This window comes from Chionomys nivalis, chromosome 9, assembly GCF_950005125.1.
Source record: "Chionomys nivalis chromosome 9, mChiNiv1.1, whole genome shotgun sequence".
Lineage (NCBI taxonomy): Eukaryota > Metazoa > Chordata > Mammalia > Rodentia > Cricetidae > Chionomys > Chionomys nivalis.
The window spans coordinates 32,048,680-32,072,486 of NC_080094.1; the positions used below are offsets into that span (position 1 = coordinate 32,048,680).

Sequence of the window (23,807 nt, forward strand, 5' to 3'; positions counted from 1 at the left end):
GTCATGTCACCAAGAAGGAAGTCACAGGCAGAATCTGGGGACTCTACAATCCCCTCCAAGGGCTGTCTCCATGACCCAAAGACCTCTACTAAGATTCATTCATCTCTTAAAGGTTCCACTTTCCAAAACGACAGCTTGGAGACCATTCTCCAATCATGAGTCCTTTTTGGACTCATAGTGACAGAAAGATAGAGCTCCTGTAGGAAAGCAAGGGCAGTGGCAAGGTCCAGTAGGGGACTGTCCTAGCTTGCTGTCTATTTCAGTAATAAAGGCCATGACTAAAAGCAACTTGAGAATGAACGGCTTTATTTGGCTTACAGGTTAGAATCCATCATCAGGGGAAGTCAAGGCAGGCTCTTGAGACAGAAACCTATGAGCAGGAACTGAAGAAGGGACCAAGGAGGAACATGCTTACTGCTTTCTTATATGACGCAAGACCATCTTCCCAAGGGTGGTACCACCGATAGTGGGCAGTGCCCTCCCACATCAATCATTAATTAAGAAAAGGCCAAGCTGGCATGGTGGCCCACACATTTAATACCAGCACTGGGGAAAAACAGACAGGTGGATCTCTGAGTTCGAGGTCAGCCTGGTTTATAGAGCAAGTTCCAGGACAGTCACGGCTACACAGAGAAACCCTGTCTCAAAAACAAAAAATAAAAAAATAAAAATGAAAACAAGAAAGAAAGAGCCTCCACAGCTCACCTGAAGGCAAACAGATAGAGGCATTTTCTCGTTATAGGTCCCTCTTCACACATAACTTCAGTTTGTGGTCAAGTCGACAAAACACCCAACCCGGACCATGTTCAACAATGTCGCCTACAGCAGAGGAAGAGCCTATTCACGAAGCCACTGTCTCTGTTTTGAATATTTTTCCCTTAAATATGTGCCTGTCCTCGTCTTAAACTGAGAATGCTGAACACAGTTTGCTCATTTATGTGTGGTGTAACAGAGGCTAGAGAGGTGGCTCAGCTGTAAGAGCACTTGCTGCTCTCCAAGAAGACCAGGGTTCAGTTCCCACTTCTGGCCTCCAGGAGCATCAGGTACACGGATGGTATATCTACATACATGAATGTACTCACATATACACATAAAAGGAAAAATTTTCATTTATATTATTTTATGTGCTATTGATTGCGATTCATATAATGAATCCAGGTGGTGGTGCATACCTCTAGCACTCTAGAGGCTGAGGCAGGAGGATTCTGAGTTTGAGGTTAGCCTGGAATACATAGTGAGCTTAAGGCCAGCTTGGGCTACCTAGTGAGATCCAGTCTAGAACACAAACAAACAAATCTCTGTAACGATTGTTACAGATATTAACTGTTGTCACCCAGTTTTTGCAGGGACAGCCTCAGGACCTGCTGAGGTTCCCAGGCCGGCTTGTGCGGCTGCGAGGCTCTGAACTGCCTGCTTGGAATGAGCGCCTCGTGTTCCCATTTTGGTTTTCTGCTTTCCTTTCGCTGGCAGCAGCTGTTTTCCTTCTTGTCCTGGCCCCTCCTCCTTCAACAAGGACTTTCCAGGCTACACTGTCCGGTAGCCAGCTTATCAAGTGTACCTGAATCAGGTGAAAGAGGGTTTGTCCTGGGACCTTTCCAAGGCCTTCCTTTTCTTTCGTTTTCTTCTGCCCTGTATGATTGCTTACTGGAAGGTGACTTATGTGGAAGCTGAACGGAACTCTAAAAGCCACTGTGCTGCCGAGCAAATTGAGACATTCATTATTGGCTCAGGCCGTGGCGTGCACCGAACGTCATGCTGGACTCAGTGGGGCCTGCAGAGGGGGGCTGAGCAGTCCGTCAGTCCATCATTTGTTGTGGGCCCACAGCTGCAGCAGACCAAGATCCTTGACTGCTTGGAGTTGACATTTTAGAGGGGGAAGACAGTCAACAAGACAGATCCTTATAATATGGAGTACTTACCACAGCCATGGAGAACTCTTCAAGCAGAGGAAATTGCAGGAATAGGATGCAGGTGGTCCTGGGAGGGCTTCGTGAGAAGTCCATGGGAGACTTTAACCCAGACTCAACCCCGCAATGAGGGGGATGAGAATTAAGCTCCCTACCTATTTCCTGCCACATTGACAGTAGCCCTGCCATGGCTTCTAGGGCCAAGGTGGTCCAGCTCCTGGCTGCCTGCGTCATTGCCAGATCCTCTAGCCTTTGCTCACTCAATTCCTACGCCACTCTTCCCTCACACATCCTTGTCTCAGGCCCTCTTCACAGCCTCTTACTGGCTTTTCTCCATATTCTGACCTCTGTATACACAGCGAGGCTTTCTGGATGACTGGTTCAGAGTGAGCCGTGCCTTTGGGCATTCCCTGCCTTGTGTAATTATTTCCCATACAAACTCTAGGGTAGCCCTGTAACTCAGTTTAACCAACAGATACTGCAGAAGGCAGTGCCTGGCAAAGTCTCCAGATGTCTTGGGAAATTTGACTTTTGGGAACTCTGAGCTGCCAGACAAGAAGTCTAGCCAGATGCGGCTATACATGCCAGAATCCCAACACTTGGAAGGCAGACACAGGAAGACTGTATGAGGCCAGCCTGGTCTATGTAGTGAGATCCTGCCTACATGCACGCACATGGAAGTCTGCCTACCCTGATAGAAAGTCCACATGGACTGGTTCCAAAGAAAGGGAAACACCCTAAGACTACATGGAAGGGGGGGCAGTGACTACATGGAAGGGGGCAGTGACTACATGGAAGGGGGCAGTGACTACATGGAAGAGGGGGCAGTGACTACATGGAAGGGCACAGTGACTACATGGAAGGGGACACAGTGACTACATGGAAGGGGACAGACACATTGACTACATGGAAGGGGACAGACACAGTGACTACATGGAAGGGGGGGCAGTGACTACATGGAAGGGCACAGTGGTCTGCAACCCCACTTGAGCTACTTTCCAGTCATCTCTGCCAAGACCTCAGAAGTAAATGAACTGCCAATTAAGACCTAGGTGACATCAGCCCACAAGGAACCAAAGAGCCACCTGCCCAGTTACTCCGTGGCATCCCGAGATGTAACACAGCTGTTTTACTCAGATGGCTGCCATGCAGCACAGCAGGAGGTCGGGTCTCCAACCACCTCAGCTCAAACAGGATCTCCATTTCCTCTTCTTCTTCCTTCCATCCCTCCCTCTCCACCTTCCTTTTCTTCCCTTCTTTCTAGAGTGAGATGTGGTCTCATGTAGCCCAGGCTGCTCTCAGATTTACTGTGTTGCTGAAGATGTCTGATTTTATGTCATGCTGGGGGTTGAACTCAGGTCCCTGTGCACGCTAGGCAAGCACTCTACCAACTGAGCCACATCCATAGCCCTGCTTGGCTTTGCAGCATAGCTGTACCTGTTACCTGCTGACTCCTTGCTGGACTGGAAGCTCCCAGATGATAGGAAGTTTAGTGTATTTTGCTCATTGCTTTATTGCTGGAGCCCTGGGCAACATCTAGCTCAAAATAAGCTCAGTAAATATTTGTTGAATGAAACGCATGTATAATTATCTAGCCTAAGATCCAAACAGCTGTGTGGTTAGGACGACCCTTTCCCTTGAAGAGATAAACACCAGATTTGCAATTCTCGGAGTGGGTACACACTGACCTGGGGCAGCCCTCCTACAACTGACCTCAAGTTGAGAATTGGCGAATTTTTGCTCAACTACTACAAGGAAGATTTACCAGAAAACCAATAGGGAAACAAACAGCAACTAGTTATTTATTTTTGGAGAGGTAAGGTATTTCTATGTAACCCAGTCTAGTTTTGAACTCACCATCCTTCTGCCTCTGCCTCCTGGGTACTGGGATTATAGACCTGTCAATATCAATCTTAAAGAAATCTAGTTCTTTCTACATGTCAAAAGCCCTGCTCTTGCAGAGGTACAAAAAGCAGTAGCTAGGGCTGGAGAGATGGCTCAGTGGTTAAGAGTATTGCCTGCTCTTCCAAAGGTCCTGAGTTCAATTCCCAGCAACCACATGGTGGCTCACAACCATCTGTAATAAGTTCTGGTGCCCTCTTCTGGCCTGCAGGCATACACACAGATAGAATATTATATACATAACAAATAAATAAATAAATATATTTTTTTTTAAAGCAGTAGCTGAGGGGCTGGAGAGATGGCTCAGAGGTTAAGAGCATTGCCTGCTCTTCCAAAGGTCCTGAGTTCAATTCCCAGCAACCACATGGTGGCTCACAACCATCTGTAATGGGGTCTGGTGCCCTCTTCTGCTCTTCTGGCCTGCAGGCATACACACAGACAGAATATTGTAAATATAATAAATAAATATTAAAAAAAAAAAGCAGTAGCTGATGTGAAGGGCTGGTTCCAGGAAAGGGCCAAGAGTGCCTAGGTATCCAGGAGGAGATGGGTGGTAAGGCCCTGAGCCAGCAGCTAGGTTCCCAAAGCTCATTCCAAGTTCACGCAGCCCCATGAGAGGCCGCCTGTGCTCCCTCTGCCCCATCCAGAAGGGCAGATCTGTGTTGCCACCACTGTCCACACAATTGCTATTTTGGTTTTCTTCTCTCTTCTGCCAGCCTGACATTTCCTTAGCCAGTTCCAAGCCCAGTGTACCATTTTAGCTGACGTGGGTGAGTGTTTCTCAGGGACAGCAGATGGATGGAATGACAAATAGCAGGATGGCGGGGACAGCTAGAAGTGCTTTTTCCTGTGCTAGAACTGTTGGCTGTGCACGTGCTCCTGCGTAGTCTAGACACGCTGTGGGAGCATCCCTGTGTGCTAGGGGACAGCCAACGGGTTGGCTTCTATCGTCATTGTGATGCGTGCTCATCCACACATCAATGCAATAACCAACCCATTGTATTAATCTGAGGTTCCCCAAAGCTGACCTGATATAGTCATTTGTTTGGTCCTGGGCACTGTCATAGGAGAAGACAGGGCCATAACAGATGGCTAACAAGCAGGTCATTGATGTGGGCACCTCTGGATGACTACAGAAAGAACATGGCCCAAGGTTGGTTTGGTCTGGTCTGAGTCACTGGTTCCCAATTTTCATTGGTTAAAAAATTTGCCCACGTGGGCAAGAGAGGTGGCTCATCAATTAAGAGCATTGATTGCTCTTCCAGAAGACCTAGGTTTGATTCCCAGTAACCACACAGTGGCTCATCACTGTCTGTAACTTCAATTCCAGAAGATCCAACTCCTTCTGGTCTCCTTGGACACTGCATGAACATGGTACACAGACATAAATACGGGCAAAACACTGATACTTGTGAAATAATAAAATAAAAGTTAAAGAGAAAAGGGGAGAATGGAGCTTGAGAGATGTCCCAGCAGTTAAGAGATCTTATTGTGCTTCTAGAGGACCCGGGTTTGAGTCCCAGCAGCACATGAGAGCACACAACTGTAACTCCAGGGCCAGAGACTCCAACACCCACTTCTAGCCCCTTGAAAGCACTAGGTACACTTGTGGTATGCAGACATGCAAGCAGAAAAGTCTCCCACAGAAAAAATTGAGAAAAAAAAAAGGTACTTCAAAGGCTAGGCAGGCAGATGTCGGTGAATTCCGGGCCAGCTGTGTCTACCTAGCAAACTCTAGGCCAGCTAAGGCCGTCTCAAAATAAGCAAACAACAGCAGCATAAAGATCTGATCAGGTGTGCTAATTCCATGGAACCCTGGCCTTACCTGTATCCAGAAAACATCCTCAAGTTGTAAATTCTTGGGTCTGTGGTAAGAAGCTGACATTTGGATTGGTGATCGCTAGTAAAGCATTGTTTTGTGTAGGGGTGTTGTGGGGTGTGGCATTTGAATCAGTGAGCTAAGGAGGTTCCACCTTTACCCGTGTGTGTGTGTGTGTGTGTGTGTGTATGTGTGTGTGTGTGTGTGTGTGGTCAGTATGGAGGGACAGACAGAGGACAGGTAAATTCACTGTCTACCCTGGGGATGGAAGACCAGTTTCTGTCCTATATCAGCACTCTAGGCTCTCTGGCCTTGGGACTGTAGGATTAACACCTGTGGCCCCTGGGTTTCAGACCCTCAACCTCAGACTGAGCTTCCTGGCTCTCAGGGCTCTGAACTTGACCTAAACTACAGTTCCGCTTTCCTGGTTCCCTAGCTCACAGTTGGCATACTATGAGATTTTCTTTTTTTTTTTTTTTTTTGGTTTTTCGAGACAGGGTTTCTCTGTGGTTTTGGAGCCTGTCCTGGAACTAGCTCTTGTAGACCAGGCTGGTCTCGAACTCACAGAGATCCGCCTGCCTCTGCCTCCCAAGTGCTGGGATTAAAGGCGTGCGCCACCACGCCCGGCTTTACTATGAGATTTTCTTAACTTCCAAAGTTATGTGAGCAAATTCCCCTAATAAATCCTTTCATATCTGTCTACGTGTCCCATTGCTTCCGTCGCTCTGGCCAGTCATGACTAGTTCCCCTTACAACTCACAGTACCGGGACTTCCAGCACCATGTCCTTACTGGCTGAGGTCTCTAGCGCTGCATATACCATCTAAATCATTGTGTTCACAGCCCCTCCCAAGCACTGACCAGCACTAAATACATTGTCTGGTGAACCATTCTGGCCTACAGATCTTTCCCTGATTTCCTGGAACAGGGCCATTTCCTGTGCCATTTGTCCCTTCTCTTATCTCCTTCTTTTGTAATAGCTTATTTTATACACATGGATGTTTTATCTGCATGTATGTCTGTGTACCATGTGTATGCCTGGCACCCTCAGAGGCCGGAAGAGGGCATCTGATCCCCAGGAACTGGATTACAGATGGTTGTGAGCTGCCACATGGGTGATGGGAATCAAAGCTGGGTCCTCTGGAAGAAAAGCCAATACTCTCAACCACTGAGTCTCTTCTCCAGTACTTTTATTTTTCTCTTAAGGTACGGTTCTATATGACTTTGACTATGTCTATTATTTACTTCACTTTGAACTAACACTGTCTTTCAATTTTTGACCAATCTCCTGCAACATATTTTATGGTCTTTCAAGTTTCATTTTATTTTTACACTTATTTACTTACTTATTTAGTATGGGGGTGCACGTGTGTCACAGTTCATGTGTGGAGTCAGCTCTCTCTTTTTACCGCATGAATGGTTCTGGAGGTTGCACTCAGGTGACTGGGCTTGGTGGCAAGCTCCTTCACCCACTGAGCCCTCTCGCTTGTCCATCCATTATTCAAGTTTTAGATCTCTCTCTCTCTCTCTCTCTCTCTCTCTCTCTCTCTCTCTCTCTCTCTCACACACACACACACACACACACACACACGGTTCATAGAGCAAGCAGCATGTATGTACTAAAGCTGTGCATTACCCAGCCCTGTAGGCATTTCCCATGCTCTGGGAGGCCACTCCCTCCCCCCTGCACAGTACAGGGACAGAGGGTAGAGTGCAAAAACAGTGTAAGAACAGCGGCACCCCTGGAGTTCAGGGGAAGGGTCGAACCAGTCCAAGAAGAAAGGGACAAATATTTTCTCAGTGTCATTTCTCTTCCCATGTTAAGTTTCCAGCAATTCTGAGTTTAGAATCTACATAAACCACCAATGAAAAAATAGGCACTGATAGCCGGGTGGTCACCACCTCTAATCCCAGCCCTAGGGAGGCTGAGGCAGATGGATCTTAGTGAGTTCAAGGCCAGCCTGGTCCACAGAGCGAGTTCCAGGACAGGCTCCAAAGCTACACAGAGAAATCCTGTCTTGAAAAACAAAACAAAGAAAGAAAGAAACAAAGAAAAGAAAACAGGCATGGAGAGGTGAAGTGACTCTCATCATTACAGGACTGGGATTTGAGCCTCTGTCAGCTTCTGCAGCTCCTGCTTCCTGTACTCCACCATCTGGGATTTGGGCCCATTTATACCATACTTATACAGTCCAGATGTGACTGGGGAAAGGGAAGAAGGGAAGTTATTTCAGGTTAAGGCACCCGTCCAGGGGCTGGAGAGGCGGCTCGGTGGTTAAGAGCCCTGACTGCTCTTGCCAGGGACCCAGGTTTGATTCCCAGCACCCACATGGCAGAGCTCAGTTGCCTCTATGACTCCAGTGTGGGGATCTGATGTCTTCTGGCCTCCAAAGGTACCGGACACGCACATAAATACATGCTAACACTCACACATGGAAAATAAATGTTAAAAAAAAAGGCGTCAGTACAAAGGAAAGTTTCAAAATGTGCATGAGCCTAGCGGTGAGATGCTCAGACTGGCTGGGCTGGGTGTTTCTAATGGCAAATGGCTCTAAGTTGGTACTTAGTCCTCTTTCCTTTCTCAGCCTTCTAGCATCCCATTCATTTAGTCACAGAATTTAAAGCCACGTTACAAGAATTTTGGCAATATCACTTTTGACACCTTACTTTCCATGAACATTTTTGTACAGATCTTTAAAAAAAAAACTATCTATGGGCTGGCAAGATGGCTCCGTGGGGAAAGGTACCTGCCAGAAAAGCCCCAAGACCCACACAGTGGAAGGAGAGAATCGACTTATCAAAGTTGTTCTGCTCCATGTGTGCCATGTCGTGCAGGTGCACACATACACAGAACACATGAATACATGTAAACTGGGTCTGTGCCTCCTCTAATTGCTACCTAGTGTTTTAAGCACTCCCAGGTCCTTTCAGGCCAGGACACGTAGTGTTCACAGCAGATAGGCTAGGGCTGATTTGGAAGGATGTGAACCAGGATTCTCCGGCAGCACGGCCAGCTCTGAGTTGTGCCCTACTGGTAACCTCCCTTTTGCAGGTCAGCCGTGCTCAATGGCAGCCCACCCTGGTGGGAGGGAGCTGCAGTCCCCTGCTGGTTTGGTAAATAGCCAGCCTCATCCCTAATTTATCCCTCGTCTGAGCTGTGACCCAGATGCATTCATTTGAAAGAGGCCTGACTGGGTTTGCAGACAGGGCTTCCCTCATCTGAGACTTAGAGAAAATTCTACCACCGTGGTCGAAAAATGAGAAGTACAGCGGCTTAAAAAATAGAGACCAGATGATGGAAAACTCACCTGGTCCATCTTGTTCCAATCAGAGAGCTGGTCCTCGGTGGCAGACACAGGGGTTTGAGGCAGGACGAGCAGTAGTATGAAGGTAGCTTGAGAAACTCTGAGACAAACAAATTAAACAAAACAAAACAGGTAAATAAAATCAAACCAGACCTATATTGTCCACCCAATTCCCTAGAGAATCCCGAAGGTGTACCCATTTCTGGCTTCCGCATCATAATTGCAGTGCCACTCGGCACCACTAGATGGCAATCCTGTTCTAATTGCAAGCAATTATGTCTAGTATTTCAAATGGATTGTTTTCAACCTATCAGGTTGGGGGAAAGTCTTGCAACTTTTCTATTGATGGGGATATGTAAAAGTCAGAAAACTAGACACTGCTTGTGGGTGTTTAAACTGATAATTTCATTTGGAAGAGAAATATTTTAATTATTTCTTTTATTTTTGAGATTATATTTACACCATTTCCCCGTTCCCTTCCCTTCCTCCAAACCCTTCCATATTCCCCTCCTTGCTCTCTTTCAAATTCATGGACTCTTTTTTCATTGTTTTGTTACATGAACATATAAAAGTTATATATAACATACATGTTATGTTTACATGTAATACACATATTTATACATGTTCCTAAGTTCCTGGGTAACTTGTCCATGGTTACAGAGCTAGTAAATGAGAGAGTCACAGCTATACTCTATTGCAGTGTATAGCGTGTGCTTTGCACATACTGGAAAGCACGTAAGAAGTGTTCCCCGAAGCACTGCCGGCACCGTCAAAAGTGAACTTGATAATTTATTAGCATGGCAGTGATCGTGAGGGAACGCCTCAGAGTACTTAAAACTACTGCCAGTGCTGGTTGTGGCACGCATCTGTAAGCCCAGCACTTGAGAGGCAGAGGCAGGCAGATCCCTGTGAGTTCAAGGCCAGCCTGGTCTATGAAATGAGTTCCAGGAAAGGAAGGGCTACGTAGAGACCTTATCTCAAATAGTAATATTAATGTTGATGATGATGATGAAATGCACCACATTCACATGTGGTCAACCTGGATAGATCTCGAGAACTAATTGTTGAGGGCAGGGCATAGCACTCATACAGAACATAAAAGGCCTTTGTTTAATTCTTAGCACTGAGAAAAGATTTTTTTTTAAAAAAAAATCTAAAAACTAAAAAAAGGAGGCAAAACTTCCTTATTCCTGGAGACCAGCCCATGTCCTAAATCTATAAAGGTGTACATTAGAAAGACCCAAACATGCTGATGTTTGTCTCGCTGAGGAGGGGAATGGGGTCAGGGAAACAGTGGACTCATCTGTTAGTGTTCTTTAGATTTCTCATCTTTTTATAGCTCTTAAGCAAAATGGGAGAACCTCAAACCCCAAACCAGAATGTTGTTTTATATTTATCAGACTCGTGGGGGTGGGGGCAGAAGGAAGTCAGTTCTGCCCTATACTTAGGGTTGATTGCTTTAGAATGGTTTCCTCTAGGTGCCAGCTCCAAACATGTTAAGTGTTTCTTTAAAAATAGACGTTTGGCTACTCCCTTGCTTCACTCTTCTGGATCTGGGGGAGGGCAGGCGAAGTTGTAATCAAATGTTAATTGCTCAGGTGGAAAGCTGCAGTGATTAGAACAAATTACCCCCTTCTAGCACCTCTTAAAGCGGGTAGGCAAATTGGTTACCTAGAAACACAGTCTCGCTAACCAACCCTCTTCCTGTATTTGCCAAGGTCAACACATAAAACCACAGGGTCACATGTTGACAAGTTTCCCTATAACTTAAAAACAGGCTCTTAGAGGTTAATGTCCTCAGATCATCCCAGGCTAATGGCTACAATGAAGGGGTCAGGTCTGAAGGGGAGGAAAGTAATTTGGGGTCAAATTGGAATTGTTTTTTATTGTCAGTGTCTCTGCCATTCTAAAGCAACGAATGAGTAGTTACATCAGGTTGTTTCTGCAGTACTGGGGCTAAACCCAAACCCTTGTACATGCTGGGTAAATGTTCCACTATGGAGCTTTATCACCAGCCCTGAATTATATTGGAAAAGAGAATATACTGAGCTTTGTCTCAAAAGCTAAGAACTTCCAAATCTTATATTTCTGTAAGGAAGTTGAGATGGCTCCGTGAGCAAAGACACTTGCTATCAAGTCAGACGAGCTGAGTTAAGGATTCCCAGAACGGGAATGGAGGGATGGTCAGTAGTTAGGAGTTCTTGCTATTCCTGTGGAGGACCCATGAACCAACACTGGGTTTCCAATCACCTATAACTTCAGATCCAGGATATCTGATGTCCTCCTCTAGACTCAAAAACACACAAAATCTTTAAAAAGATTATTAGATTCTTTTTTATGTGTTTGGCCTGCATGTATGTATGTATGTGTACTCGCATGTGTGCTTGGTGCCTGTAGAGGTCAGAAGAGGGCATCCAGATCCCCTGGGACTGGAGTGAGATGCCTGTGAACCACCATGTGGGTTCCAGGAAATAAAAACCTGGGTCTCGGGGGCTGGAGAGATGGCTCAGAGGTTTTAAGAGCACTGGCTGCTCTTCCAGAGGTTCTGAGTTCAATTCCCAGCAACCACATGGTGGCTCCCAACCATCTGTACTGAGATCTGGCGCCCTCCTCTGGCGTGCGGGAATATATCGAGGCAGAATGTTGTATACATAATAAATAAATCTTAAAAAACAAAACAAAACAACAACAACAAAAAAAACCCTGGGTCTCTGGAAGAGCAGCAAGTGCCATCTCTCCAGCTCCATAAAATCAAGTTTTCAAAAAGAGAAAAAAAATTCCCAGGATCCAGGTGGTGGAAGGAGAACCAACTCCACCAACTCCACACAATGCATGCTATAAACGGGTAAATGTTCTTTAAAGCCTTCAGTAAAGTGTGATTAGTGCACACCTGTAATCCCAGCCCCCAAAGCAGAAACAGAAGGATTGCCGTGGCTCAACTAGGTACAGCAACATAGAATATTCAAGGCAAGACTAGGCTGGCTAAGCAGTGAGGCCAGACCCCGCCTCAAAATAAAATAAAACTTTAATATACAAAACATTCTATACTCAGAAAACCCATCACACTGAATATATATACCATTTAGGGGGAAAGGAGGCATTAAAAAAATTGAGTAATATCATTACTCAAGTTTGACCTTATTGTTCTACACCTTTATTAGTGATCATTTCTTGAGATTCTGTTTTTCCATGCTGGCCCTCAGCTTTTGGGCTCAAGACGTCTTCCTGCCTCAGCCTTCAGACCATCAGGACTGTATACATGTGACACCATGTCTAGTTTTTCTTTTTAAGGTTAAAAAAATAATGCCCGTGTGTGTGGGGGTATAGATGTGAGTACAGGTGCCCTCAGAGGCCAGAGAGTGCATCAGAGTCCCTGAAAATGGAGTTAGGCTATTGTGAGGATGCTGGGAACCAGGCGTAGGTTCTCTTGAAGAGCAGATGCTGACTGCTCCTAGCCATCAGGCACTCTATTTAACACCTCTTCCCATTTATTTATTATTATTATTTTTGGTTTTTCGAGACAGGGTTTCTCTGTAGCTTTGGAGCCTGTCCTGGAACTAGCTCTTGTAAACCAGGATGGCCTCGAACTCACAGAGATCCGCCTGCCTCTGCCTCCCGAGTGCTGGGATTAAAGGTGTGCGCCACCACTGCCTGGCTCTCCCCACTTTTTTAAAAAATGTGTGTTTTGGGGCTGGAAAGATGACAGCAGTTAAATGCTTTCTGCTTTCAGAGGATCAGAGTGGCCCCCAGCGCCTCTGGCTGGCATCTCAGAGCTGTAACTCCAGGTCCAAGGGATCTGATGTCCTCTTCTGGCCTATGCACACACACATAGACATATACTAATACAGATAAATAAAAAATTTAAAATAATCTTTAAAATGTGCATTTCCTTTTCAGCAGACTGAGGCTTGAACCGATGTCATAGGAGTATCAACTGTGGACGAGTTGAGTCTGTAAGGAAGGAAGCCTGCCTGGAGCTGAGATCACAGTACCTGTCCCAACATTAGCATTTTCCAGGTCAGCCTTCAAACACAGCTCAACACAGGAACTCTCCAGGGAGCTTTGAGACTTTCAGCTCTGACAGGAACTGCTAAGGCATCCAGCTTTTTGGAGTGAGCAGCTACTGTATTCTCTGCCTTCTGGCATGGATCACCACTGTTGGACTACCCAGCCCTATACTTTATGTCAACCCAGTAAATCTTTTTTATTTTCTTGGTTCACTTCTTCTAGTGAACCTAACTCACTTCTCTATCTACATTTTACTTTGTCAGATTAACTATGGCTGAGAGCTCATTTAGGACATCTTCTTTATGCATTTATATAGAACTCAGTAAGCTAGGGGCTGGTGGTAAAATTGTGGACTTAAAAGTAAAGAGCAAAGCTTGACAGTAGGGCATATGCCCAGCACACACCAAGAGTTGGGTCCCAGCACCACAAAAAATATAAATAAATAAAGTTAAAACAATTTTCAGGCCCATGAAATTACCCCACAAATACACATTTAAATAAAACCAAACAAAACCACTTTATTACTCTTTGTTTTTTTCCTCTCCCAAGGAAATAATGACATTTATTTATCTTTCTCAATTCCAAGAACAACCAATGATTATCTACCAAACACAGAAAAAAAAAAAAAGGATTATATCAGCGTTGCTCTTAGCTAAAAAATCCCACAACAGTGTTTTTCTAGTATATGGCCTGCTGACTGACACCAGAAACAGACTCTACACCCTAACAATGGTGACCACTGCTGGGCTTAACTGGTATGGAAAAGGATCTGGCCCATGCTGTGGTGAGTGTGCTAGCTTTCTAGGCAGTCAGGCTGATGTGCTCTCCCTCTTCACACCCTGGTGGTTGGGACCCTCACCCCCTCCCTGAGAGCCCTAGGGGCATGCTTGGCACATGAAGTTTCACTGACTTCTGATCTCAATCCAAAGACTGGGCATCCTGCCAGGGACACAAAAAGATCTGCAAGTGAGTCCAGAAGTCACCAAGGTGACCGTCAATCCTGTGTGCCTTCTTCTGGGTATGTAACAGAGGTAGTACAGCTGGTTCAGTGCTGACTTCTCACTAGCAATACGTCCCAACGAATTACATCTTCAGTTTGTGTTAATGTAACTCTCAGATTCGCTGAATGTTCCTAAGTAACATCCTGGCCTCTAGTCCGGCTTCGGAATACTCTGATTCTTTTGTTTTTTTGTATATTCTTCTAGTCGAAGAAGCCACTTGGCCCAATACTTGGAACAGAGCTCTTCATCCATGAAATGAGGGTGGGCAGGGGACCCGTCTTTATAGGCCACCACAATTAAGCCACACTGAACCTGGAAAGAAACACAGCACAGCTCCACTATTTCCTCTTGTTCCAGGGCGAACCATCCAATGTTAAGCATCTACAGTAGTAGCTCCAAACCAGTTTCCAAGATGAGCTGGTTAAAGATTGCACCAGGACACAGGGAACACAGAGGGCAGATGAGAGACTCAAGAATGGACTGTGCTCATTAAGCAATGGGGGTAGGGAAACAGCCCGAGAAGGGGAAGTGCTCTGTGCTCTGTAGATGAGAGAACCCTAAGGAACAGTCAATTGTGTTATAAAGAGTGAATCCCAACACACACACACACACACACACACACACACACACACACACACACACACACAAGCTTACCAAGCAGGAGCTAAGGTTCTGACCTGAAAGCTGTAGTGGGCATCATGGTTTACAGCACCCATGTACGCCACGACCTGTAGTGGGTTGTCATACGTATTGTGAATAAAAGGCTTTGGTTTCTCTGATGTCTTCCAATCAATCAGACATAGCTTGCCCCTACGGAGAATCCAAAGGAAATCTTTGTAAGTAACAGTTCAAATTGAAAACCTCAGGTCAGCAAGATGGCTCAGGGGGTAAGGTGCCTGCTGCTAAGTCTCACAACCCAAGTTCAATGCTTCGGAGGAGCAAGGTAGGAGAGCAAACCCCACATGTGCACCATGGTGTGGGAATGCACACATGAATACACACACACACAAATAGATAAATTAAATGTAATTTTAAAATCCCCTGAAGCCAGGTGGTGGAGATGCATGCCTTTAATCCCAGCAATCAGGAGGAAGAGACAAGTGGATGTCTGTGAATTCGAGGCCAGCATGGTCTACAAAGTGAGTTCCAGGACAGCCAGGGATACACAGAGAAACCCTATCTCGAAACAAAACAAAACAAAATCCCCTGAAGCAGAAAAAACTCCAAGTTAACTCTTCTCTCTTGTCTGTTACGTACTTTAATTTTGGTTCCTTAATGACTGTTGCTTCTTTCCTCCATTTTCCCAAATAGGCTTTATTGCTTAGGACTAGAAGAGCACAACAGGCATGGTCTTCATGCCTAGAATTCTAGCAACTATGATGTGGAGGCAGGAGGATAGTCACGAGTTCAAAGCCAGTCTGTGCTATTGAGTGAGCTCACGCCTTCAGGGGGAAAACCAGGATGGATGGGCTGGACAGTTTCAACAACAGGGAATTCTATTATACACAAAGCACTCAGGAATAGGAAGCACGTTTTTCAAGTTCAAATAATAATTCTTTTTTCCTTGGGACTTCCTTGGATTCCTTTAACAGCTGGCAGAAACTAAAATTACAGCTACATCATGGTCTTGGTTAAATTTTTTTTTGAAGCACAATATATCAGTCATAAGGAACTCATTATGGACTGATTACACATTATGATACTTTAAAATAAAAGCTGAGGTTCAATCTGTGGGAACCTATAATATATAGATATAAAAGAGAGGAGATCTGGATCCTTGCCTAAAGGTTTATATGCAGACAGACACTTCTTTACCCCATCCATTCTGATATGATACAATACCCACTAACTGTAGACATTCAGAAGATTAGAGAGAGTGTAGGGACAGGCTTGGTGGGATACGCCTTTAGTCCTAGCATTCAAGAGGCAGAGGCTGGCATATAGTGAGTTCCAGGTCAGTTAGACTATGTGGCGAGACCCTGTCTGAAATAACCGCCCCCCCCCCCAAAAAAAAGAAGAAGAAGAAACAACAAACGAAGAGAGAAATTCTGTCCCTTGGGACAGCATGGATGGATGAATAATACACAGTATACTAAATGAAAGAAGTCAGGGGGGCAGAAATGATGTCAGTTACATGGGGCATCTAAAAAGTTAAATTTAGAAGCTGGGCATGGTGGTGACTCGTGCCTTTAATCCCAGAGGCAGGTAGATCTCTGTGAGTTCGAGGCCAGCCTGATCTATAAAGCAAGTTCTAGGACAGCCAGAGTTATTCAGAGGTTCAAATGTCACACACACAGATTCTACACTCTTCCCCCACATCCTGTTATTGCTCACATGCTTTATTTGGAATGGGGTATCTGTAGAAAATAGCCAGCCTTGGAATCGCAATGACTGGGGAAAAACAATAACAGCCACGACTTAGAAACCGTAGTGGGTTCAGAATCCTTATCATATCAGCCACTGTTTGGAAGCCAGGAAGAGAGCTGATGTTCCAGGTCAACAGATCACTGTAAAATTTTTGGGAAAACAGGAAAAATGGGGGGGGAGGGCAGAAGAAAACAACACTGATTAAAGAGGAAAACAGAAAAGAACATGCAGGAACAGCGGAGTCTTGCTGCTGGCATATTTCTTGGAGAGAAGGGAGAAGGGACAGGCTGGAAGACAGGCCATGCTGGGGCTATTGAAAAACACACTTTCCCCACCACTCTGATTTTTATATTGGCATCATAGTGTTTTCCCTGCTCTATTTCTCCCACCTCCTGCCCTATTCCCACTTTTTTACTTTAAAAAGGTGGAGGTCACAATTCCTCAGGCACATCTAGAAGCAGGTTAAGAGACGCCTGCCCATGGACATCACTGCACCACCCACTGTGATGGACGCTCTTGTACTTACTGGTACTCAGCCACACAGTCCAGCATCCCTACATACTTCAGGGCCTCGTGCTGAACAGCGCTTTCCAGGGCCTGCACACCACTGATTTCTTTCAAAATATGCTGGACGCTTTTGATATAGCCAGACTGGAGGAGTTCTTCTCTCCCTTCTAAGTTCTCCTGGGGGGAAAGTATGCTTTCCAAGGCTTCATGGAACTGTCTGCCTTGTAAAAAGGTATCTAAAGAAAAAAATCAAGGGAAAATAAAAACTGAACCAACCGAAACCAAACCAAAGATTTAAACTATATACATTATAAACAAGTTATCTTTAAACGGCAACCCCTTCGACACAAAATTTCATCCTTTGTTTTTGTAGGGAGGGTCTTGTTGGTACTGCAGGCTGGTCTTCAGTGTGCGGTCTTCTTACGTGTCACATGTGGTCTGTAAAATTCAGTTTCTCGTAAAACTTAAGAATGCATTTTCACCCCACCCTCCCATGCCCGAGACAGGGTCTCACTATGTAGACCAGGCTGTTTTTGACTTCACAGAGATCCATCTGCCTGCCACTGCCTCCCAAGTGCTGGAATTAAAGGCATGTGCCACCATGTCTGACTTATCTTCAAAAAATATTTTAAAAGTGTTTAAAAGAAAAACCACAGGGTCAACAAGCTGTAAATTTCTTTTTAATGTGTAAGAGTGTTTTATCTAAATGTATGTCTGTATACTACATGTATGTGCCTGTTGCCATGGAAGCCAGAAAAGGGGGTATTGGAACTCCTAGGACTGGAGTTCCAGGTGGTTGTGAGTCACCACATGGGTGTTGAGAATCTAACCTGGGTTCTCTGGGAGAGCAGCAAGTTCTCTCAAACACTGAGCATCTCTCCAGCACCCAAGCTGCCCAGAGGAGGGAGATGAAGAAGAAAAGGGACAGCCATTCTTTTCTGAGATAGCCATGGAGGTCTGCAAGCAGCCATGTGGAAAGAGTGAAAAAGCCAAAAGTACCAGGAAAAGCGTACATAGGTTCTGGTTAGTCCAAAAGACAGACAGACAGACGAAAAAAAAAAAGGGAAAATTTGTAATTTTGAGCCAGGATTCATAAAGGTGGCAGATCTAACAGAGCTACTTGTAGCTCAGTGGCGATTGCGTGGAGACCGTGGGCTTCTAGGAAGGAAAAGTAGATTATTTCATTAAGGGGATAATTATCCCTCCCCATCTCCTAGCATAGTTTTGAGTGAATATACCTTCCTAAAGAGTGGTCCCTTAGGCTGACTGACCCTTCCAATTGGATAAATTCTTCTGTTTTGGGTAGGTTGTAATCTCAGGTCTCCACCCAGGGTAGAGGGAGATTGCATACTTTTTAGCAGGCCTTAATGGAGCCCTGATCACGACTACAGTAGCCATGTTTGCCTAGCAGGCACAGCTAAGCATCTCCCTAGCCCTCCTTATATCCTTTTAAGAAAAGGAAACACAAACATATTTAATAAACGCAAGAATGCTATATTGTCACTTGATCGTTGGTAAAGGAGAAAGAGGGTGGGTGCGCTCTTAGGCTAGGCAGTGGGTGGTGCTTTCAAACATTATTTAATTTTTATGTAACTGAGCAAGACAATGAATGTGGCTCCTCAACTAACCTAGACTATCCTGTTAGTTTACCCAAAGCAAGAGTACCCTGGCATAAGTATCACCTGGCAAAGTCAGGAGCTAAGTCCAGGGGGCATGATTTATTTATTTTTAAAGATTTATTTATTATGTATATAGTGTTATGTCTGTATGTCTGCCTGCAGGCCAGAAGAGGGCACCAGATCTTATTACGGATGGTTGTGAGCCATCATATGGTTGCTGGGAATTGAACTCAGGACCTCTGGAAGAGCAGCAGTGCTCTTAACCACTGAGCCATCTCTCCAGCCTAGGGGGCATGATTTAGATGCACATAGAGACACATGCTTGCAGACAGACCCACAGAAAGAGGAAAACAATCTCATCCACATGGGGTCACAGTAAGCCATACTATGTCAAGTTCACAAAGACTTTGAAAGGCCAGTTCTCCATAAGCAAAAACTGAAAGTGCTTCTGGGAAATGACTTGGAGAGTTTAGGAGGTGAACTACTCCACACGTTTCCGGCCCTGCTGAAATGGTCGGCATGTGAAAGGCCTACAAGGAATTTAATCCTGATGGAATTAACATTTAAAGAGATGCAGTGTTAGCTTACAAACCACTTAACGAGTCAGAAGACAAACTTGTTAAAAACAGGAGGGGTTGTTAAGTAGCCTACAGGAGGCCATGAGTTTAACCACCAGCGCTATCAAATAATAATAAATTACTTCATTCATTGCCACGCAAATAGGCAACTCCCAGCTACAGACCTATCCTGGCTAGATTCTTCACAAATATGTAACCGTGAACATCTAGATCTCAGGAGCCCATGAATTTTAGGCTCAGAAAATGTGAAACGTGTTTCAACTTATAAATTTTAAAAACATTTAAAAATAGGTTGACTGGGCACAGTGTGTGCCAGTGATCCCTGCACTTGGGAGGAGGCAGGAGGATCCCAAGAATACGGTCAGCTTTCTTTCTTCTACTATTGTATGAACCCACATATGATTACTCTACTTGAAAGTAAATTTGCTCATTGCTTAAAGTCCGCATTAACGGAGAAACACAGCAGAGCCTTAGTCTAAAACTGACTAGGAAAATTGTCCACCAGCTGCCGGGTGGTGGCGGCGTACGCCTTTAATCCCAGCACTTGGGAGGCAGAGGCAGGTGAATCTCTGTGAGTTTGAGACCAGCCTGGTCTACAAGAGCTAGTTCCAGGACAGGCTCCAAAGCCACAGAGAAACTCTGTCTCAAAAAAAAAAAAAAATTGTCCACCAGGACAGTTAGTTTGTTCAGCTCCAAACAGAAGTCTCCTTTACCAAACCAGTCACCGATCCATTTCTTTTTAATTTGGCCACATTTTTATTCCTCCACAGACTAGTTCTTACATCATGTCTACCAAACACCATGTGTTCCCCCCAATAAAATACAAGCCAATCTGTACCTACAGAGATGAGCCCTGTTCAGCCTGTCTTTTTTTTCTTTTATTGAGCTATACATTTTCTCTGCTCCTTTCCCCTTCAACCCTCTCCCATGGTCCCCATGCTCCCAATTTATTCAGATCTTGTCTTTTACTACTTCCCATGTAGATTAGATCTATGTCTGTTTGTCTAGGTTCTCTAGGATTGTGATTTGTGGGCTAGCTTTCTTTGCTTTATGTTTAAAAACCACTTATGAGTGAGTACATGTGATAATTGTCTTTCTGGGTCTGGGTTCCCTCACACCAGTGCGTTCCTTCACTCTATCAAGGCCTGCCTATATGACCTGGCAGTTTTCTTTCATTTTTAAAAATACTAACTAATTAATTTAGTGGCGTGTGTGCGAGCGCTCCTGTGTGGAGGTCAGAGGATAACTTGCTGGATGCAGTTCGAGTCGTCAGGCTTGGCAGCAGTGTCTTCTCGCCTGTGGAGCCTTCTTGCTTATGCCACCTTTACATTTGTTATCAATAATTTTAGGGTTCCTGACAATTAAAACATTCTTAGTTTAAGGAAAATCAAAACAATTTATCATTAGGAAACTATCAACTCTAAATTCTAGTGGCACAAATAAAAAATTTAGGATGTTATTACGAGATTTTCATTTTGTTTGCTTACAGCTTAGTGGTTTCCATTAGTCATTAAGAAGCACTCCTGGTATATAATCCTTGCCCTTCATAGCTGGAGATTGTTATATAAGAGAGCCTCAGTCACTTTTGCCACATCTAGGTACCACCTACATAATTATATGCGTACATTATTCTGGTATTTTCTTCCTAAGATACCCAAAAATAAGGACAATAATCTTAAAAGTGCTCATGTCACCAGGGGTACATATATTCTTGGGGAAACAAAGGCTAAGGAATGTCTATGTAAGCCCCGGTTTTAGCCTAAACTATGTAATCCTTGTGAAACGAGCTCATTCTCCCATGCATGGTTTGCCCCCGACTCCCAGCTCCTCCACCACCAGGGCCTCCTTACGTAGTCCAGACTGAACATGTGATCTTCCTTCCGTCTCCAGACAGGCACGCACCGCCATGTCTGGCTCAAAAGTCTATTTTTAAAAAGAATGTTTTGTTTATTTCAAGACAGGATCTTCCTATGTAGCTCTGGAACTCACTTGTAGACCAGGCTGAATAACAGAGGTCTGTATCTGCCTGCCTCTACCACCACAGTGCTGGGTTAAAGGTGTGTTCCTCCCTGCCTGGCTGAAAAAGGACCTGCTTTAAGGGAGCTACCCTCACTTGTCTTAGAAGTCAAGTGTCGAAGGCTGCTCAAAACACATTGCACAAAAGTCTCAAAGAACTAGTAAAATGTTTAAAAATAAGGAAGTTGAAGGCTAAAGTTTACTTAACTAGTTTTTAGTCAAGAACATTTGATTAGTTCAATTAGTCAAAATGTAAGTGGGATCATGTGTTCTGAACTGTGGCCAGTCTTTAAACTTACTGGTCAACTGACAATAATAAGGAGAACAATGGGTAATAATTAGATTCTGAGTCAAGAAAAAAACCAAGACTTTTGTCAAGAGATGAAAAATAACTGATAGTTGTTTACAACTCAGATGCACTTTATGCAGTTTGTCAGTTACTCGATCTGTCTTTCCATCCTTTTCTGTAAAAACAGTAGCACCTGACAGGAGGACTAAGTGAGTTAGCAGACACTGAAGGGCTCCGGATAGCTCAGGCATAGTGAGCATAGCTCTGGCAGGCCTTGCCCTTCTCCCCATTCCCTCCGCCTTGCTAAAAACCATTAGATTACTTTGCTAAAGCTAGCCACCAAGGTCTGTTCCCTTATTTGGCCACTTCCCCCTCTTGTGACTGAACCAAGGTTCAGCTATCAAAGTACTGAAGTCCAGCAATCAGAAGCCCCCTTCGGCTTGCCGAATTAACATGCCCAATGAAAATTAAACACCTTATCCTAATACACCGTTTCCCCTTGTACTTTTATTAACAGGCGTTTTCCTATGTGCCATATCTGTCTCCTCTCTATCCAGCGGCAGTCCTTTGTCCCTCCTGGATAAATATCCCTGCCCCCTTTTCCTTGTCCTGTCTGTCCTGTGTACCCCCCCCCCCCATCTTCTGTGTTTATCTCTTATTTCCTGCCGTCTGTCCCTATGGGGCAAATCAATCTCCTTTGTGCTGAAAACGTGGCCTTGGGGATCCTGAGCTAGGAAATGCTATTTAATGCTATTTGAAAGGAGTGCTTCAGTAAGTTGCTTTTTAAGCCTCATTTTTTGGACAGGAATGCTCTATATCCTAGAAACCAGAGACCAGACAAAACCAGAAATGAGAGAATTACTTGAAGTATATTCTGCGAATCCGTCTTCTCCCAGCTCCAGAATCATCCGCTGTTTCCACCTCTCCAGAAAGAAGCTCTGTTCGGGTGTCATAGTCTGCTGAAGGATGCGTGTCACACTGGGTGTCTCGTGTCTTTGCAAAGGGATCTTCAAGGGACCCGAAGAAGCCCTGGGATGTGGTTTCCCACTTCTCTCTTCATTGAAGATAGGAAACCAGGTCTCTGGAACTCTCGCCGGCTGCTCTGGAGCTTTGTGCTTACACACAGGACCGAAGAGAACATCATCTTCCTTGAACAATGACTCTGGGGTCTGGGCCGGGCCTTTGGACAAGACAGACCGCACTAAACGGGAGTACTTTCCTTGGTCTACTGTTTCATACGGGTTTTTTTTCTTCTGGCGGCACAAATAAGAGGAAGTGGAGAAACTCACAAGAGGGCTTGGTTTTACAGAAAATCTGTTTAAATGTCTAAGCAGCCTGCAGATGGTCAGAAGCGGCTTCATGTTTAGACTTTTCCCCTTCGCTTTCTCTAGTCTGTCATGTTTAAAAGCTTGCTGTACCTTATCTTTCAGAAAACAAAACAAAAGTGATGTTAGATTTAACATGTTTTATATACTCAAACCATCAAAGCAAAAAGTCACACAAGAACAAACACTAAACTTCTGACATTTGGAGAAAAATCGTTCCAAGAAAGATTCATCAAAAATTATAGGAACCCGCATTCGTTAAAAGTCAACGTGTCAGCCGTCTGGGACAAGGTACCCTATATCTTTTTTTTTTTTTTTAAAGATTTATTTATTATGTATATACAGCGTTCTGCCTGCAGGCCAGAAGAGGGTATGCTGATATACAGATCTCATTAGAGATGGTTGTGAGCCACCATGTGGTTGCTGGGAATTGAACTCAGGACTTCTGAAGTGCAGCGATTGCTCTTAACCATCTCACCAACACCCTAAATCCTTAATGTGAAGTACTGTGACAAGGCACTGGCCAGGATACTTATCACTCATGAGGATGACACAGGATGATGGTTGAGTTTGGGGTAGCTTGGCTTTGTCTCTGAAAACAACCCACCCCAACCACACACCCCCACAAACAAAACACCTCCGCCTACCACACACACACACACGCACACACACCAAATTCACAAATCTTTAACAGTTAAACACCGCCGCCTATACACCAAACTGTTTACTAAACACTCCGAGTGGGCATTTCCCAGGTACTCTGCACACCCTTTAACATAGATGCTATCGTGACCCCGTGGTACAGATTCGGCACAGGAGCCCCTGCAGGTCACTCGTCTCAGGTGGGGCCCAACAACGTAATTCCAGAAAATGATCTGTGCAGGTGTCTCCCATGGCGGGGTTAGGCCAACTGCGGCCTCTCGTGCACGGGGAAGAGACTCTTTAGACAGACGCTCAGCCTTCTGCAGGGATCCGCTTGTACCTGAGACATCACCACGTTCCTGAGCCCAGAGCGCGGTCAACCTCCCGGGACCCGTACTTTCATCGGTCCCGCGCTTTCCCGAGAGACAGGCGGCCCCAGCATGCACTGCGGCGCTCAGGCCTCCCCGGGAGAGGCGTTCCTCCTCCCGCGAAGCCGAAGCGCGGGCGCCTCCAAGCCTCGCGT

General features: G+C 45.1%; 1 protein-coding gene across 2 annotated transcripts; it reads right to left on the bottom strand.

Annotated features, from left to right (window-relative positions):
- Positions 1–8,896: 8,896 nt before the first annotated feature.
- On the bottom strand, positions 8,897–23,756 carry Mgme1 (mitochondrial genome maintenance exonuclease 1). 2 transcript variants are annotated; one of them, XM_057780862.1, is made up of 5 exons: positions 23,625–23,756; positions 22,180–22,740; positions 16,835–17,051; positions 14,619–14,751; positions 8,897–9,032 (listed from the first exon to the last, which is right to left on the bottom strand). In XM_057780862.1, the coding sequence occupies exons 2-5, from the start codon at positions 22,676–22,678 to the stop codon at positions 8,955–8,957; spliced, it is 927 nt and encodes a 308-aa protein (XP_057636845.1). In that variant the 5' UTR covers positions 22,679–22,740; positions 23,625–23,756; the 3' UTR covers positions 8,897–8,954. The 2 variants fall into 2 exon arrangements, with proteins under 2 accessions (XP_057636845.1, XP_057636844.1); XM_057780861.1 differs by lacking the exon at positions 8,897–9,032 and adding an exon at positions 13,471–14,253.
- Between the last annotated feature and the right edge of the window lie 51 nt (positions 23,757–23,807).